This window comes from Panulirus ornatus, chromosome 7 (genome assembly GCF_036320965.1).
Source record: "Panulirus ornatus isolate Po-2019 chromosome 7, ASM3632096v1, whole genome shotgun sequence".
NCBI classification, from domain to species: Eukaryota; Metazoa; Arthropoda; class Malacostraca; order Decapoda; family Palinuridae; genus Panulirus; species Panulirus ornatus.
The window spans coordinates 28064750-28081271 of NC_092230.1; the positions used below are offsets into that span (position 1 = coordinate 28064750).

Here is a 16522-nt window from a genome sequence, read left to right on the forward strand (position 1 = left end):
GGGAAAGTATGCAGTCTGTTGTGGATGAGAGAGCTTGGGAAGTGAGTCAGTTGTTGTTCGCTGATGATACAGCGCTGGTGGCTGATTCATGTAAGAAACTGCAGAAGCTGGTGACTGAGTTTGGTAAAGTGTGTGAAAGAAGAAAGTTAAGAGTAAATGTGAATAAGAGCAAGGTTATTAGGTACAGTAGGGTTGAGGGTCAAGTCAATTGGGAGGTAAGTGTGAATTGAGAAAAACTGGAGGAAGTAAAGTGTTTTAGATATCTGGGAGTGGATCTGGCAGCGGATGGAACCATGGAAGCGGAAGTGAATCATAGGGTGGGGGAGGGGGCGAAAATCCTGGGAGCCTTGAAGAATGTGTGGAAGTCAAGAACATTATCTCGGAAAGCAAAAATGGGTATGTTTGAAGGAATAGTGGTTCCAACGATGTTGTATGGTTGCGAGGTGTGGGCTATGGATAGAGTTGTGCGCAGGAGGATGGATGTGCTGGAAATGAGATGTTTGAGGACAATATGTGGTATGAGGTGGTTTGATCGAGTAAGTAATGTAAGGGTAAGAGAGATGTGTGGAAATAAAAAAGGTGTGGTTGAGAGAGCAGAAGAGGGTGTTTTGAAATGGTTTGGTCACATGGAGAGAATGAGTGAGGAAAGATTGACCAAGAGGATATATGTGTCAGAGGTGGAGGGAACAAGAAGCAGAAGACCAAATTGGAGGTGGAGGGATGGAGTGAAAAAGATTTTGAGTGATTGGGTCCTGAACATACAGGAGGGTGAAAAGCGTGCAAGGAATAGAGTGAATTGGAACAGTGTGGTATATTGAGGTTGACATGCTGTCATTGGGCTGTATCAGGGAATGTGAAATGCCTGGAGTAAACCATGGAAAGGTCTATGAGGCCTGGACGTGGATAGTGAGCTGTGACTATGGTGCATTACACATGACAGATAGAGACTGAGTGTGAATGAATGTGGCCTTTTTGTCTATTCCTGACACTACCTTCCTGAAGCAGGGGATTGCAATGCTGTTTTCCTGTGGGGCGGGGTAGTGCCAGGAATGTATGAAGGCAAGCAATTATGAATATGTACATGTGTATGATTGTAATATACATATGTGGGTGTTTATATATATATATATATATATATATATATATATATATATATATATATATATATATATATATATATTATTATTTTGTTTTGTCGCTGTCTCCCGCGTTAGCAAGGTAGCACAAGGAAACAGACGAAAGAATGGCCCAACCCACCCACATACACATGTATATACATAGACGTCCACACACGCAAATATACATACCTATACATCTCAATGTATGTATATATATATATATATATATATATATATATATATATATATATATATATATATATATATATATATATACACGCACAGACATATACATATATACACATTTACATAATTCATACTGTCTGCCTTTATTTATTCCCATCGCCACCTCGCCACGCATGGAATAATAACCCCCTCCCCCTTGTGTGTGAGGTAGCGCTAGGAAAAGACAACAAAGGCCCCATTTGTTCACACTCAGTCTCTAGCTGTCATGTAATAATGCACCGAAACCACAGCTCCCTATATATATATATATATATATATATATATATATATATATATATATATATATATATTTATTTATTATTTATTTATTTTACTTTGTCGCTGTCTCCCACGTTTGCGAGGTAGCGCAAGGAAACAGACGAAAGAAATGGCCCAACCCACCCCCATACACATGTATATACATACACGCCACACATGCAAATATACATACCTATACATCTCAATGTACACATATATATATACACACACAGGCATATACATATATACACATGTCCATAATTCATACTGTCTGCCTTTCTTTATTCCCATCGCCACCTCGCCACATATGGAATAACATCCCCCTCCTTCCTCATGTGAGCGAGGTAGCGCTAGGAAAAGACAACAAAGACCCCATTCGTTCACACTCAGTCTCTAGCTGTCTTGTAATAATGCCTGAAACCACAGCTTCCTTTCCACATCCAGGCCCCACTGCTTCCTTTCCACATCCAGGCCCCACTGAACTTTCCATGGTTTACCCCAGACGCTTCACATGCCCTGATTCAATCCATTGACAGTATGTCGATCCCGGTATACCACATCGATCCAATTCACTCTATTCCTTGCCCGCCTTTCACCCTCCTGCATGTTCAGGCCCCGATTACTCAAAATCTTTTTCACTCCATCTTTCCACCTCCAATTTGGTCTGCCACTTCTCCTCGTTCCCTTCACCTCCGACACATATATCCTCTTGGTCAATCTTTCCTCACTCATTCTCTCCATGTGCCCAAACCATTTCAAAACACCCTCTTCTGCTCTCTCAACCATGCTCTTTTTATTTCCACACATCTCTCTTACCCTTACATTACTTCCTCGATCAAACCACCTCACACCACATATTGTCCTCAAACATCTCATTTCCAGCACATCCACCCTCCTGTGCACAACTCTATCCATAGCCCACGCCTCGCAACTGTACAACATTGTTGGAACCACTATTCCTTCAAACATACCCATTTTTGCTTTCCGAGATAATGTTCTCGACTTCCACACATTCTTCAAGGCTCCCAGGATTTTTGCCCCCTCCCCCACCCTATGATTCACTTCCACTTCCATGGTTCCATCCGCTGCCAGATCCACTCCCAGATATCTAAAACACTTTACTTCCTCCAGTTTTTCTCCATTCAAACTTACCTCCCAATTGACTTGACCCTCAACCCTACTGTACCTAATAACCTTGCTCTTATTCACATTTACTCTTAACTTTCTTCTTTCACACACTTAACCAAACTCAGTCACCAGGTTCTGCAGCTTCTCACATAAATCAGCCACCAGCGCTGTATCATCAGCGAACAACAACTGACTCACTTCCCAAGCTCTCTCATCCCCAACAGACTGCATACTTGCCCCTCTTTCCAAAACTCTTGCATTCACCTCCCTAACAACCCCATCCATAAACAAATTAAACAACCATGGAGACATCACACACCCCTGCCGCAAACCTACATTCACTGAGAACCAATCACTTTCCTCTCTTCCTACACGTACACATGCCTTACATCCTCGATAAAAACTTTTCACTGCTTCTAACAACTTGCCTCCCACACCATATATTCTAAGTACATTCCACAGAGCATCTCTATCAACTCTATCATATGCCTTCTCCAGATCCATAAATGCTACATACAAATCCATTTGCTTTTCTAAGTATTTCTCACATACATTCTTCATAGCAAACACCTGATCTACACATCCTCTATCACTTCTGAAACCACACTGCTCTTCCCCAATCTGATGCTCTGTACATGCCTTCACCCTCTCAATCAATACCCTCCCATATAATTAACCAGGAATACTCAACAAACTTATACCTCTGTAATTTGAGCACTCACTCTTATCCCCTTTACCTTTGTACAATGGCACTATGCACGCATTTCGCCAATCCTCAGGACCTCACCATGAGTCATACATACATTAAATAACCTTACCAACCAGTCAACAATACAGTCACCCCCTTTTTTAATAAATTCCACTGCAATACCATCCAAACCTGCTGCCTTGCCAGCTTTCATCTTCTGCAAAGCTTTTACTACCTCTTCTCTATTTACCAAATCATTTTCCCTAACCCTCTCATTTTGCACACTGCCTTGACCAAAGCACCCTATATCTGCCACTCTTATCATCAAACACATTCAACAAACCTTCAAAATACTCACTCCATCTCCTTCTCACATCACCACTACTTGTTATCACCTCCCCATTAGCCCCCTTCACTGAAGTTCCCATTTGCTCCCTTGTCTTACCCACTTTATTTACCTCCTTCCAGAACATCTTTTTATTCTCCCTAAAATTCAATGATACTCTCTCACCCCAACTCTCATTTGCCCTCTTTTTCACCTCTTGCACCTTTCTCTTGACCTCCTGTCTCTTTCTTTTATACATATCCCACTCATTTGCATTTTTTCCCTGCAAAAGTCGTCCAAATGCCTCTCTCTTCTCTTTCTCTAATAATCTTACTTCTTCATCCCACCACTCACTACACTTTCTAATCAACCCACCTACCACGCTTCTCATGCCACAAGCATCTTTTGCGCAAGCCAACATTGCTTCCCTAAATACATCCCATTCTTCCCCCACTCCCCTTACATCCTTTGTTCTCACCTTTTTCCATTCTGTACTCAGTCTCTCCTGGTACTTCCTCACACAAGTCTCGTTCCCAAGCTCACTTACTCTCACCACCCTCTTCACCCCAACATTCTCTCTTCTTTTCTGAAAACCCATACAAATCTTCACCTTTGCCTCCACTAATATATATATATATATATATATTTTTTTTTTTTTTTTTTTTTAATTTTCCAAAAGAAGGAACAGAGAAGGGGGCCAGGTGAGGGTATTCCCTCAAAGGCCCAGTCCTCTGTTCTTAACGCTACCTCGCTATTGCGGGAAATGGCGAATAGTATGAAAAAAAAAAAATATATATATATGGGGATAGGGGAGAAAGAATACTTCCCAAGCATTCCTCACGTGTCGTAGAAGGCGACTAAAGGGGACGGGAGCGGGGGGCCAGAAACCCTCCCCTCCTTGTATTTTAACTTTCTAAAAGGGGAAACAGAAGGAGTCACGCGAGGAGTGCTCATCCTCCTCGAAGGCTCAGATTGGGGTGTCTAAATGTGTGTGGATGTAACCAAGATGAGAAAAAAGGAGAGATAGGTAGTATGTTTGAGGAAAGGAACCTGGATGTTTTGGCTCTGAGTGAAACGAAGCTCAAGGGTAAAGGGGAAGAGTGGTTTGGGAATGTCTTGGGAGTAAAGTTAGGGGCTAGTGAGAGGACAAGAGCAAGGGAAGGAGTAGCACTACTCCTGAATCAGGAGTTGTGGGAGTATGTGATAGAGTGTAAGAAAGTAAATTCTAGATTGATATGGGTAAAACTGAAAGTTGATGGAGAGAGATGGGTGATTATTGGTGCATATGCACCTGGGCATGAGAAGAAAGATCATGAGAGGCAAGTGTTTTGGGAGCAGCTGAATAAGTGTGTTAGTGGTTTTGATGCACAAGACCGGGTTATAGTGATGGGTGATTTGAATGCAAAGGTGAGTAATGTGGCAGTTGAGGGAATAATTGGTATACATGGAGTGTTCAGTGTTGTAAATGGAAATGGTGAAGAGCTTGTAGATTTATGTGCTGAAAAAGGACTGGTGATTGGGAATACCTGGTTTAAAAAGCGGGATATACATAAGTATACGTATGTAAGTAGGAGAGATGGCCAGAGAGTGTTATTGGATTACGTGTTAATTGATAGACACACGAAAGAGAGACTTTTGGATGTTAATGTGCTGAGAGGTGCAACTGGAGGGATGTCTGATCATTATCTTGTGGAGGTGAAGGTGAAGATTTGTGGGGGTTTTCAGAAAAGAAGAGAGAATGTTGGGGTGAAGAGAATGGTGAGAGTAAGTGAGCTTGGGAAGGAGACTTGTGTGAGGAAGTACCAGGAGAGACTGAGTACAGAATGGAAAAAGGTGAGAACAAAGGAGGTAAGGGGAGTGGGGGAAGAATGGGATGTATTTTAGGGAAGCAGTGATGGCTTGCACAAAAGATGCTTGTGGCATGAGAAGCGTGGGAGGTGGGTTGATTAGAAAAGGTAGTGAGTGGTGGACTGAAGAAGTAAGATTATTAGTGAAAGAGAAGAGAGAGGCATTTGGATGACTTTTGCAGGGAAAAAATGCAAATGAGTGGGAGAGGTATAAAAGAAAGAGGCAAGAGGTCAAGAGAAAGGTACAAGAGGTGAAAAAGAGGGCAAATGAGAGTTGGTGAGAGTATCATTAAATTTCAGGGAGAATAAAAAGATGTTCTGGAAGGAGGTAAATAAAGTGTGTAAGACAAGGGAGCAAATGGGAACTTCAGTGAAGGGGGCAAATGGGGAGGTGATAACAAGTAGTGGTGATGTGAGAAGGAGATGGAGTGAGTATTTTGAAGGTTTGTTGAATGTGTTTGATGATAGAGTGGCAGATATAGGGTGTTTTGGTCGAGGTGGTGTGCAAAGTGAGAGGGTTAGGGAAAATGATTTGGTAAATAGAGAAGAGGTAGTACAAGCTTCACGGAAGATGAAAGCCGGCAAGGCAGCAGGTTTGGATGGTACTGCAGTGGAATTTATTAAAAAAGGGGGTGACTGTATTGTTGACTGGTTGGTAAGGTTATTTAATGTATGTATGATTCATGGTGAGGTGCCTGAGGATTGGCGGAATGCTTGCATAGTGCCATTGTACAAAGGCAAAAGAGATAAGAGTGAGTGCTCAACTTACAGAGGTATAAGTTTGTTGAGTATTCCTGGTAAATTATATGGGAGGGTATTGATTGAGAGGGTGAAGGCATGTACAGAGCATCAGATTGGGGAAGAGCAGTGTGGTTTCAAAAGTTGTAGAGGATGTGTGGATCAGGTGTTTGCTTTGAAGAATGTATGTGAGAAATACTTAGAAAAACAAATGGATTTGTATGTAGCATTTATGGATCTGGAGAAGGCATATGATAGAGTTGATAGAGATGCTCTGTGGAAGGTATTAAGAATATATGGTGTGGGAGGCAAGTTGTTAGAAGCAGTGAAAAGTTTTTATCGAGGATGTAAGGCATGTGTATGTGTAGGAAGAGAGGAAAGTAATTGGTTTTCAGTGAATGTAGGTTTGCGGCAGGGGTGTGTGATGTCTCCATGGTTGTTTAATTTGTTTATGGTTGGGGTTGTTAGGGAGGTGAATGCAAGAGTTTTGGAAAAAGGGGAAAGTATGCAGTCTGTTGTGGATGAGAGAGCTTGGGAAGTGAGTCAGTTGTTGTTCGCTGATGATACAGCGCTGGTGGCTGATTCATGTAAGAAACTGCAGAAGCTGGTGACTGAGTTTGGTAAAGTGTGTGAAAGAAGAAAGTTAAGAGTAAATGTGAATAAGAGCAAGGTTATTAGGTACAGTAGGGTTGAGGGTCAAGTCAATTGGGAGGTAAGTGTGAATTGAGAAAAACTGGAGGAAGTAAAGTGTTTTAGATATCTGGGAGTGGATCTGGCAGCGGATGGAACCATGGAAGCGGAAGTGAATCATAGGGTGGGGGAGGGGGCGAAAATCCTGGGAGCCTTGAAGAATGTGTGGAAGTCAAGAACATTATCTCGGAAAGCAAAAATGGGTATGTTTGAAGGAATAGTGGTTCCAACGATGTTGTATGGTTGCGAGGTGTGGGCTATGGATAGAGTTGTGCGCAGGAGGATGGATGTGCTGGAAATGAGATGTTTGAGGACAATATGTGGTATGAGGTGGTTTGATCGAGTAAGTAATGTAAGGGTAAGAGAGATGTGTGGAAATAAAAAAGGTGTGGTTGAGAGAGCAGAAGAGGGTGTTTTGAAATGGTTTGGTCACATGGAGAGAATGAGTGAGGAAAGATTGACCAAGAGGATATATGTGTCAGAGGTGGAGGGAAAGAGGAGAAGAGGGAGACCAAATTGGAGGTGGAAAGATGGAATGAAAAAGATTTTGAGTGATCGGGGCCTGAACATGCAGGAGGGTGAAAGGCGTGCAAGGAATAGAGTGAATTGGAACGATGTGGTATACTGGGGTTGACTTGCTGTCAATGGATTGAACCAGGGCATGTGAAGCGTCTGGGGTAAACCATGGAAAGTGTGTGGGGCCTGGATGTGGAAAGGGAGCTGTGGTTTCAGTGCATTATTACATGACAGCTAGAGATTGAGTGTGAACGAATGGGGCCTTTGTTGTCTTTTCCTAGCGCTACCTCGCACACATGAGGGGGGAGGGGATTGTTATTCCATGTGTGGCGAGGTGGCGATGGGAACAAATAAAAGGCAGACGGTATGAATTATGTACATGTGTATATATGTATATGTCTGTGTGTGTATATATATATGTGTACATTGAGATGTATAGGTATGTATATTTGCGTGTGTGGACGTGTATGTATATATATGTGTATATGGGCGGGTTGGGCCATTCTTTCGTCTGTTTCCTTGCACTACCTCGCTAACGTGGGAGACAGCGACAAAGCAAAATAAATAAATAAATAGATATATATATTAGTTTTCTTTCAATAATTTGTTTTTAACAATTCCTCAGGACAGAGCTCCCAAAACCACCAATACAATGCGAACTCAAGAATACTTTGATAGTGCATATCCTCCAGTATATGGGAAACAATGGCCATCAATTAGGATTGCCCTTTTGTCAAAACAGAAGTATGTGGCTGTTATAAATAACTTTGCAGACTTTGAAGACACTGAGAGAAATTTTCAGGTAAGGTCTCGTTTGTTCAAGTTTTAAGGACACAGTTGTCTTGATGTAGGATAGAAGTGATATATTGTGAAAAGCAGCATTTTCTTTAAGAAGTGGAAATTAGTTGGATATATTGTTATGTTGATAGCCCAGTATTGAAAAATTTTGGGTAAGAGTTTCTCATTTCTATTTTAGAAGTTGGTGTGATATATGAGAGAAGTAATGATAAAGTATGACAGTGATGCACTGTTTTTCATTAAAAAGTGCATAGTAAATGGCTGTGCAGTTTGACCAATTTGTCTATCATAAATGGTAATATCTTTCAATATCTCTGAGAACTTTGTCTTCTTGGGATCTCCTTGGGGAGGGAATGGCCATATCAGAAAAATCTCTAAGCTTATTCCTTCCTCACACCTTTGTGGATTCTCTTCCCAGTGTACTAGCTCCCTTTTCTTTACCAGGATGCTGGCTGTCTTCTTCTAGCTCTGTCTCCTGCTTCCTCACTCAGTAAAAGATCTTTAGCAGCTCATCATCATACATCCTTTATCATAACCAGACCACTTCAGAGTGCTTCTTTCAACCTGCTGTGTGATCCCATACTGAGTGTCTTTCCCTCAGAGTGATTTTCCACATTTACATGCTTCAACAATACTTATTCCACTACATATGCTGAAACTATAAGCACTCCTCACATAGCTACTTCAGCAGCATGAATCCTAATATTGTTTGTTCCATTCCATTAACATGTTCACAATAATAGGTAAGGGTTGGCTGCCATTTTTTTGATATTCATAATCTCATTCCTAATGATCCAGGCACCAGTCTAGTGGACAGATTTCTTTGTCCTTCTGTTTTGCTACATTTGCTTGGTACAGAATGCAAATACCTAAATAGTCTAAGCTCTTCTAACAGTTCTCCAATCATAGTCTTGCATTTTAGTTTACTATTTTTACTTACTCTGTAATGCATTACAGTGTTTACCACTATACTCTCTGTTTGTTCAGAAACCATCACCTTACTGTTACCTGCATTCACCTTTATCTAGCATTTTTATCTAGTGTAAATCTCATTATGGGTAATTTCTCTTTTCTCTGCTAGGAACACCTATCATTCACAGGTAAGCTAGTCACTAGCAACCAGGTATGTCTGTCCAACTCAAACTTTGCTCCTTGTTTCTCTGTACTCACTTTCATTTCTCTCTCTGCCCCATCCTATGTTGACATCACCCAGCCTGGTCTCACTCCCTCACCTATCTCAGAGCTCACACATAACTTACTGTTTACATACTTTACTAATTTTCTTGAATAATGTTATTGCATGCAGCAACTTTCCTGTTACACCATAGATATTTAGTACCTTCCACAGTGCATTCTTGTCACTGTATATTATGCCTCTACCTTTCCTGCAATCCCTCTGCTTTTTATTTATCCTTTGCTGTGTTTTCTGTTATTTTGTGTCTTTTTACACCTTTCCCCTAAAGGTTTTACAGTCATCCTTAACACCTTTTTCTTTGTGCAAAGGCACTATCCTTTTGCTTGTTCAGCTATTTGACACTGTTCCACTTCCCCCCAAACATGCAAATGATTTGTGTGTCCTTTCTTCCACTATGTCACCTCTAGTCTTCAATATATCTGCTGTTATTATATCCAATCCAAGGCATTTATTTACATTTCTAACTTATTTATTGCTGCTGTTATTTCTTCCTTTGATATTTTTTCATGATTTCAAATTTTCCTTCCATATCTTTCATCCCTATGAATGATATTACAGCATTATTTGAATCCTCTTATGCCATTAACTCTTCTCAGTAGTCCATTCCATTGATTTAACACATCATCTGATTTATTTGTTCACTGCTATGATCTTTTTCCCCACCTTACTTTTGCATTTCTATTCCATATAGTTTCTCATTGTCTTCTAGCTTTTCACTCATATTTCACTCAGAGTCTTCTACCATTTTTTCCTTCACTCTTTATTACACTCTTTATATTCCTGTTTCATCCTATCCCTAGCTTTCCTTTGCAAATTCTCCAGCAGAAACTTCATGTTTGCCTCCCACTTGTTTTTACTGCTTAATTGCCTCTTCATTCCACCAGACACAATTACCTCTCATTCCTACCTGCTTCACTTTCATGCTACACGCACACCATCTGCAGCATTTAGAATAGTTCCATGAAGAAGCTTCAGATATCTTCCACATCATCCACATCCCTTTTATCATAACCATTTTTTCCAGTATCTTTTTGTTGTACTCCATGTATTACATTCTGTTGATTTTGCTTGTGAGGCACTTTTAAACTCTCCCCAACTTATTTATTTCTGTTTGCTTGGTTGGTTTTATGAAACAGCAGGTATCCAGTACTGCTTCTTGTAGATACTGGCAAATCAAAAATTTCCATAAGAAGTTTTGTGTCTCATGTCGCTAAAGTTCTCACTATCATACCACTCTTTACTTTGTGTGATTATGTTATCTTCTCAATAATTTCTTTGAAATTCTAGTTTCTTGTCCTTTGTCGCTGCTAAATCTTTCACATTTGTTTCACTTTCTCTCACTCTCCATGTTGGAGGATCAGGATCTGATTAGATGATTAGCTGATGATTTTTAAAAAGAGAAAAGACTAGATATTCATTTGATCCTCGTAACCTAGCAGTAAAATTTTTTAATCTGGTTATTTGGTGAGTGAATGACAAAGAAATCTGGTATTTTGTCTATCTGACAAAAAGGCAGCTAGTTTGCTTGTATTTGAAGAGTAAACTTAAATGTTTGTTCAATTTTTTTTCATAAATATTCAATAAAACCCTTCAATGTATATTACGTGAATTTTGAATTTCAAGTTGTGCTGAAAAAAGCTGGTATGGGTTAAAGGGAAAAATAAGCACTCAAACAATGGTAGCTTCATGTATTCAGCTAGGCATGACATCTTAAAGCAATTGGTTTAAGTTGCTCAGATTTTTTTTAACTTGGAGGCTTGATTTAAGAAAAAAGTGATAGGAGAAGGAATGTAAGAAGAACTGTGCAGTTTGTGCATAACTTACTGATTACAGCAAAGAATGACTCCAATAGAAGTTAGGTTGTGGAGTTGCAGCTTGAGTAATATAACTTAATGTTAGGTAAGCTGAAAAGGCATACTATCATTTGAAGCATAATTATTTCTGTAGATCTCCTTTTAACACAAAGTGTATAATCTATGCTAGTATCTAATTTTATCCAGGAAATAGGAGCTGTGGATATCAGACATAAATATTCTCTTATTGCTGAGCAAATGAAAAACAAGAAAAAACAAATTAATCAGCAGATACCTGATAAAAGTGAACAGAGCATCTCTCAAGATCAAGTTGATAATGAAGATTCAAAGTTGATTAGACCTTCCTATATAGAGGTAACTGGTATCTTTATTGTTATCTTTTAATTGTATTGTTGATAGATATTAGTATGAAAGACTATTATGATTTCATTGACATCTTTTTATTTTAGATTTAGGATTATATTACCCATCATTATTTGATTGATATACATTTGCAAGAATGTAGAATCTAGATAATTATTCTACATGTCAGCAATATTGTGTATGAGCAAATGGTTTCTTTTTTATTCCAGTAAAGAATATAAGTTGATGATTTTTCAGCTTGTCATTAAATTTTGAAAGATTGTGTGTAAGTGTACCCTAATTCTGTGCATGTCCTATATTGCTTAGTAATTATGAATAGTTTGTAGCACTAAGTTAATATCTTGAAAAATCATCAGTTAACTACTTTGACTGATACTATTTTCAACTATCATCATTTCTTTAGAAATTGTACAGTGCCAGCCAGTTTAGTAAGTGCAAGGGGGCTGTAGTATAACCATCAAGGATAAACATGAAATATAACCATGAAAACTGTATATTCACCACCAACTACTACTTTATTAGTTTCCTTTTTCTCTTCATAAACTCCTTGAAATGACTAAGAACTGAATTGTGAAGGTTCTGAAGCCATATAGGGTCCATCTTTGCCCAAATATCATGAATGGCCTCCTCCAACTTAGTGACAAAGTATCTTGTTACATGATTATATTTTCATAAGCACCCATAAGTTTTCTGTTGTATTCAAAGCCAGTGAATTTCTAAGTTAGTTGCTGGAAAACTTTACTGGCACAGACCTTAAGCCAATCAGTGACTGGATTGGCAATGTGGAAGGGAGTCCCATCTTGTAAGAACACTTTGGCCTTGCACTTTTTGAACAAATATGGAAGATGGTCACACAGTAGCTTGAGGTAACTATGTCTGTTCATAGATTTATTCTTTGGCAACACTACAAGGTCCCCAACACCATGATAACTGAAACACTCCCATACCACAAGTGAAACAGGGAGCTTTACAGTGCTTGCAACATGCTTGGGGTCAAATAGATCATGGCTTGGTTGACACTTTACACATGCCCACCATGGCCACCTGCCTTGAAAAAGTTGGACTCATCACTCAACAAGACGCTTCTGAACTTAATTGCATCCCACCCTACATGCTTCTTGCAAATATCGATGCCTTCTGGTGCCTGTAGCTTATGACCAGTTATAGACACAGCCTGCAGCTCAAGTACTTGTTTAAGTGGCACTGCATTGTCCTTTCTGACTCAAGCATGGATCTGCATCCACTTGACTTTATGAATATTTAGAGTATGTGGAGAGGATTTTCTGGCCTTCCCAGGGCATTTCACATGGCTCAGTGTAGTGGTACCAACACTGCCATGAAATTTTTTCACCCAACCTTATTTTGATCTCGAGCTCACTTAGGTAATATTAGAAATTTCCATAAGTGGCTTATTTCCTTTGTAAAGGGCAACTATAGAAGTTATTTTGCCACATGTAAGGTGAGTATTTCCAACCATATTAAGATGGTGGTAGTGGTACAAAGAGAGAAAAAACAATGAAAATCCAGGCCATATTTGGGGAGTACAACAAAGCACTCATGCTTCCTACAACAGCTAAACTGCTACTGAGGTGCATTCATATCATATGCTGGCATGTTATGTAATTGCCACTTTTTGCTGAAGGGCACCAACTTTACTGGCAGAGCCCAACAATTTTAGGTGGGGTAAAGAGATTCGGGTCAACATAAATGCCATGGGCCTGCTCACGCCTACTTCATTGGTGACTTCTGTATATACTTATTCCTTCCTAAATGAGTTCTTTCCTGGGACAGGCTTGATCATATTAATCAGTTTATTTGTTTATTTTACTTTGTCGCTGTCTCCCGCATTAGCAAGGTAGTGCAAGGAAACAGACAAAAGAATGGCCCAACCCACCCACATACACATGTATATACATACACATACACACACGCACATATACATACCTATACATTTCAACGTATACATATATATACACACACAGACATATACTTATATACACGTGTACATAATTCATACTTTCTGCCTTCATTCATTTCCATCGCCACCCCGCCACACATGAAATAACAACACCCTCCCCCTCGCATGTGCACAAGGCAGCGCTAGGAAAAAACAACAAAGGCCACATTCATTCACACTCAGTCTCTAGCTATCATGTATAATGCACTGAAACCACAGCTCCCTTTTCACATCCAGGCCCCATAGAACTTTCCATGGCTTATCCCGGATGCTTCACATGCCCTGGTTCAATCCATTTACAACACGTTGACCCCAGTATACCACATCGTTCCAATTCACTCTATTCCTTGCATGCCTTCCACCCTCCTGCATGTTCAGGCCCTGATCACTCAAAATCTTTTTCACTCCATCTTTCCATCTCCAATTTGGTCTCCCACTTCTCGTTCCCTCCGTCTTTGACACATATATCCTCTTTGTCAATCTTTCCTCACTCATTCTCTCCATGTGACCAAACCATTTCAAAACACCCTCTTCTGCTCTCTCAACCACACTCTTTTTATTACCACACATGTCTCTTACTCTTTCATTACTTACTCGATCAAACCACCTCACACCACATATTGTCCTCAAACATCTCATTTCCAGCACATACACCCTCCTCCGCACAACTCTATCTATAGCCCACGCCTCGCAACCATATAATATTGTTGGAACCACTATTCCTTCAAACATGCCCATTTTTGCTTTCCGAGATAATGTTCTCAACTTCCACACATTCTTCAACGCTCCCAGAACTTTCGCCCCCTCCCCCACCCTGTGATTCACTTCTGCTTCCATGGTTCCATCTACTGCCAAATCCCCTCCCAGATATCTAAAACACTTCACTTCCTCCAGTTTTCCCCATTCAAACTTACCTCCCAATTGACTTGTCTCTCAACCCTACTGTACCTAATAACCTTGCTCTTATTCACATTTACTCTCAGTTTTCTTCTTTTACACACTTTACCAAACTCAGTCACCAGCTTCTGCAGTTTCACACCCGAATCAGCCACCAGCGCTGTATCATCAGCGAACAACTGACTGACTTTCCAAGCTCTCTCATCCACAACAGACTGCATACTTGCCGCTCTCTCCAAAACTCTTGCATTCACCTCCCTAACAGCCCCATCCATAAACAAATTAAACAACCATGGAGACATCACACACCCCCTGCCGCAAACCTACATTCACTGAGAACCAATCACTTTCCTCTCTTCCTACACATACACATGCCTTACATCCTCTATAAAAACTTTTCACTGCCTCTAACAACTTGCCTCCCATGCCATATATTCTTAATACCTTCCACAGAGCATCTCTTATCAACTCTATCATATGCCTTCTCCAGATCCATAAATGCTACATACAAATCCATTTGCTTTTCTAAGTATTTCTCACATACATTCTTCAAAGCAAACACCTGATCCACACATCCTCTTCCTCTTCTGAAACCACACTGCTCTTCCCCAGTCTGATGCTCTGTACTTACCTTCACCCTCTCAATCAATACCCTCCCATATAATTTCCTAGGAATACTCAACAAACTTATACCTCTGTAATTTGAGCACTCACTTTTATCCCCTTTGCCTTTGTACAATGGCACTATGCACGCATTCAGCCAATCCTCAGGCACCTCACCATGAGTCATACATACATTAAATAACCTTACCAACCAGTCAACAATACAGTCACCCCCATTTTTAATAAATTCCACTGCAATACCATCCAAACCTGCTGCCTTGCCGGCTTTCATCTTCCGCAAAGCTTTTACTACCTCTTCTCTGTTTACCAAATCATTTTCCCTAACTTTCTCACTTTGCACACCACCTCGACCAAAACACCCTATATCTGCCACTCTGTCATCAGACACATTCAACAAACCTTCAAAATACTCACTCCATCTCCTTCTTACATCACCACTACTTGTTATCACCTCCCCATTAGCCCCCTTCACTGAAGTTCCCGTTTGTTCCCTCATCTTACGCAATTTATTTACCTCCCTCCAAAACATCTTTTTATTCTCCCTAAAATTTAATGATACTCTCTCACCTCAACTCTCATTTGCCCTCTTTTTCACCTTTTGCACCTTTCTCTTGACCTTCTGCCTCTTTCTTTTATACATCTCCCACTCATTTGCATTATTTCCCTGCAAAAATCGTCCAAATGCCTCTCTCTTCTCTTTCACTAATAATCTTACTTCTTCATCCCACCACTCACTACCCTTTCTAATCTGCCCACCTTCCACGCTTCTCATGCCTTAAGCATCTTTTGCGCAAGCCATCACTGCTTCCCTAAATACATCCCATTCCTCCCCCACTCCCCTTACGTCCTTTGCTCTCACCTTTTTCCATTCTGTACTCAGTCTCTCCTGGTACTTCCTCACACAAGTCTCGTTCCCAAGCTCACTTACTCTCACCACTCTTTTCACCCCAACATTCTCTTCTTTTCTGAAAACCCCTACAAATCTTCACCTTCGCCTCCACAAGATAATGATCAGACATCCCTCCAGTTGCACCTCTCAGCACATTAACATCCAAAAGTCTCTCTTTCGCGCACCTATCAATTAACATGTAATCCAATAATGCTCTCTGGCCAATCCTCAGGCAATTCACCATGATCCATACATACATTGAATATCTTTACCAACCAATCAACAACACAGTCACCCCCTTTTTAAATGAATTCCACTGCAATACCGTTGAAACTCGCCATCTTGCCAGCTTTCATCCTCTGCAAAGCTTTCACTCCCTCTTCTCTATTTACCAGACCTTTCTCCCTGACCATCTCATTTCACACATGTGATCAACCAAATTCCTTTCTTAC

General features: G+C 40.4%; 1 protein-coding gene across 1 annotated transcript in view; it reads left to right on the forward strand.

The window, feature by feature from the left end:
* l(2)10685 (5-methylcytosine rRNA methyltransferase l(2)10685) overlaps positions 1 to 16522 on the forward strand; it is a 94434-nt gene that overhangs the window by 14677 nt on the left and 63235 nt on the right. Inside the window, exons 2-3 of the mRNA XM_071663371.1 lie at positions 8159 to 8335; positions 11527 to 11694. Of these exons, the coding sequence (XP_071519472.1) occupies positions 8159 to 8335; positions 11527 to 11694 (345 nt within the window). The remainder of the gene's footprint in view (positions 1 to 8158; positions 8336 to 11526; positions 11695 to 16522) is intronic.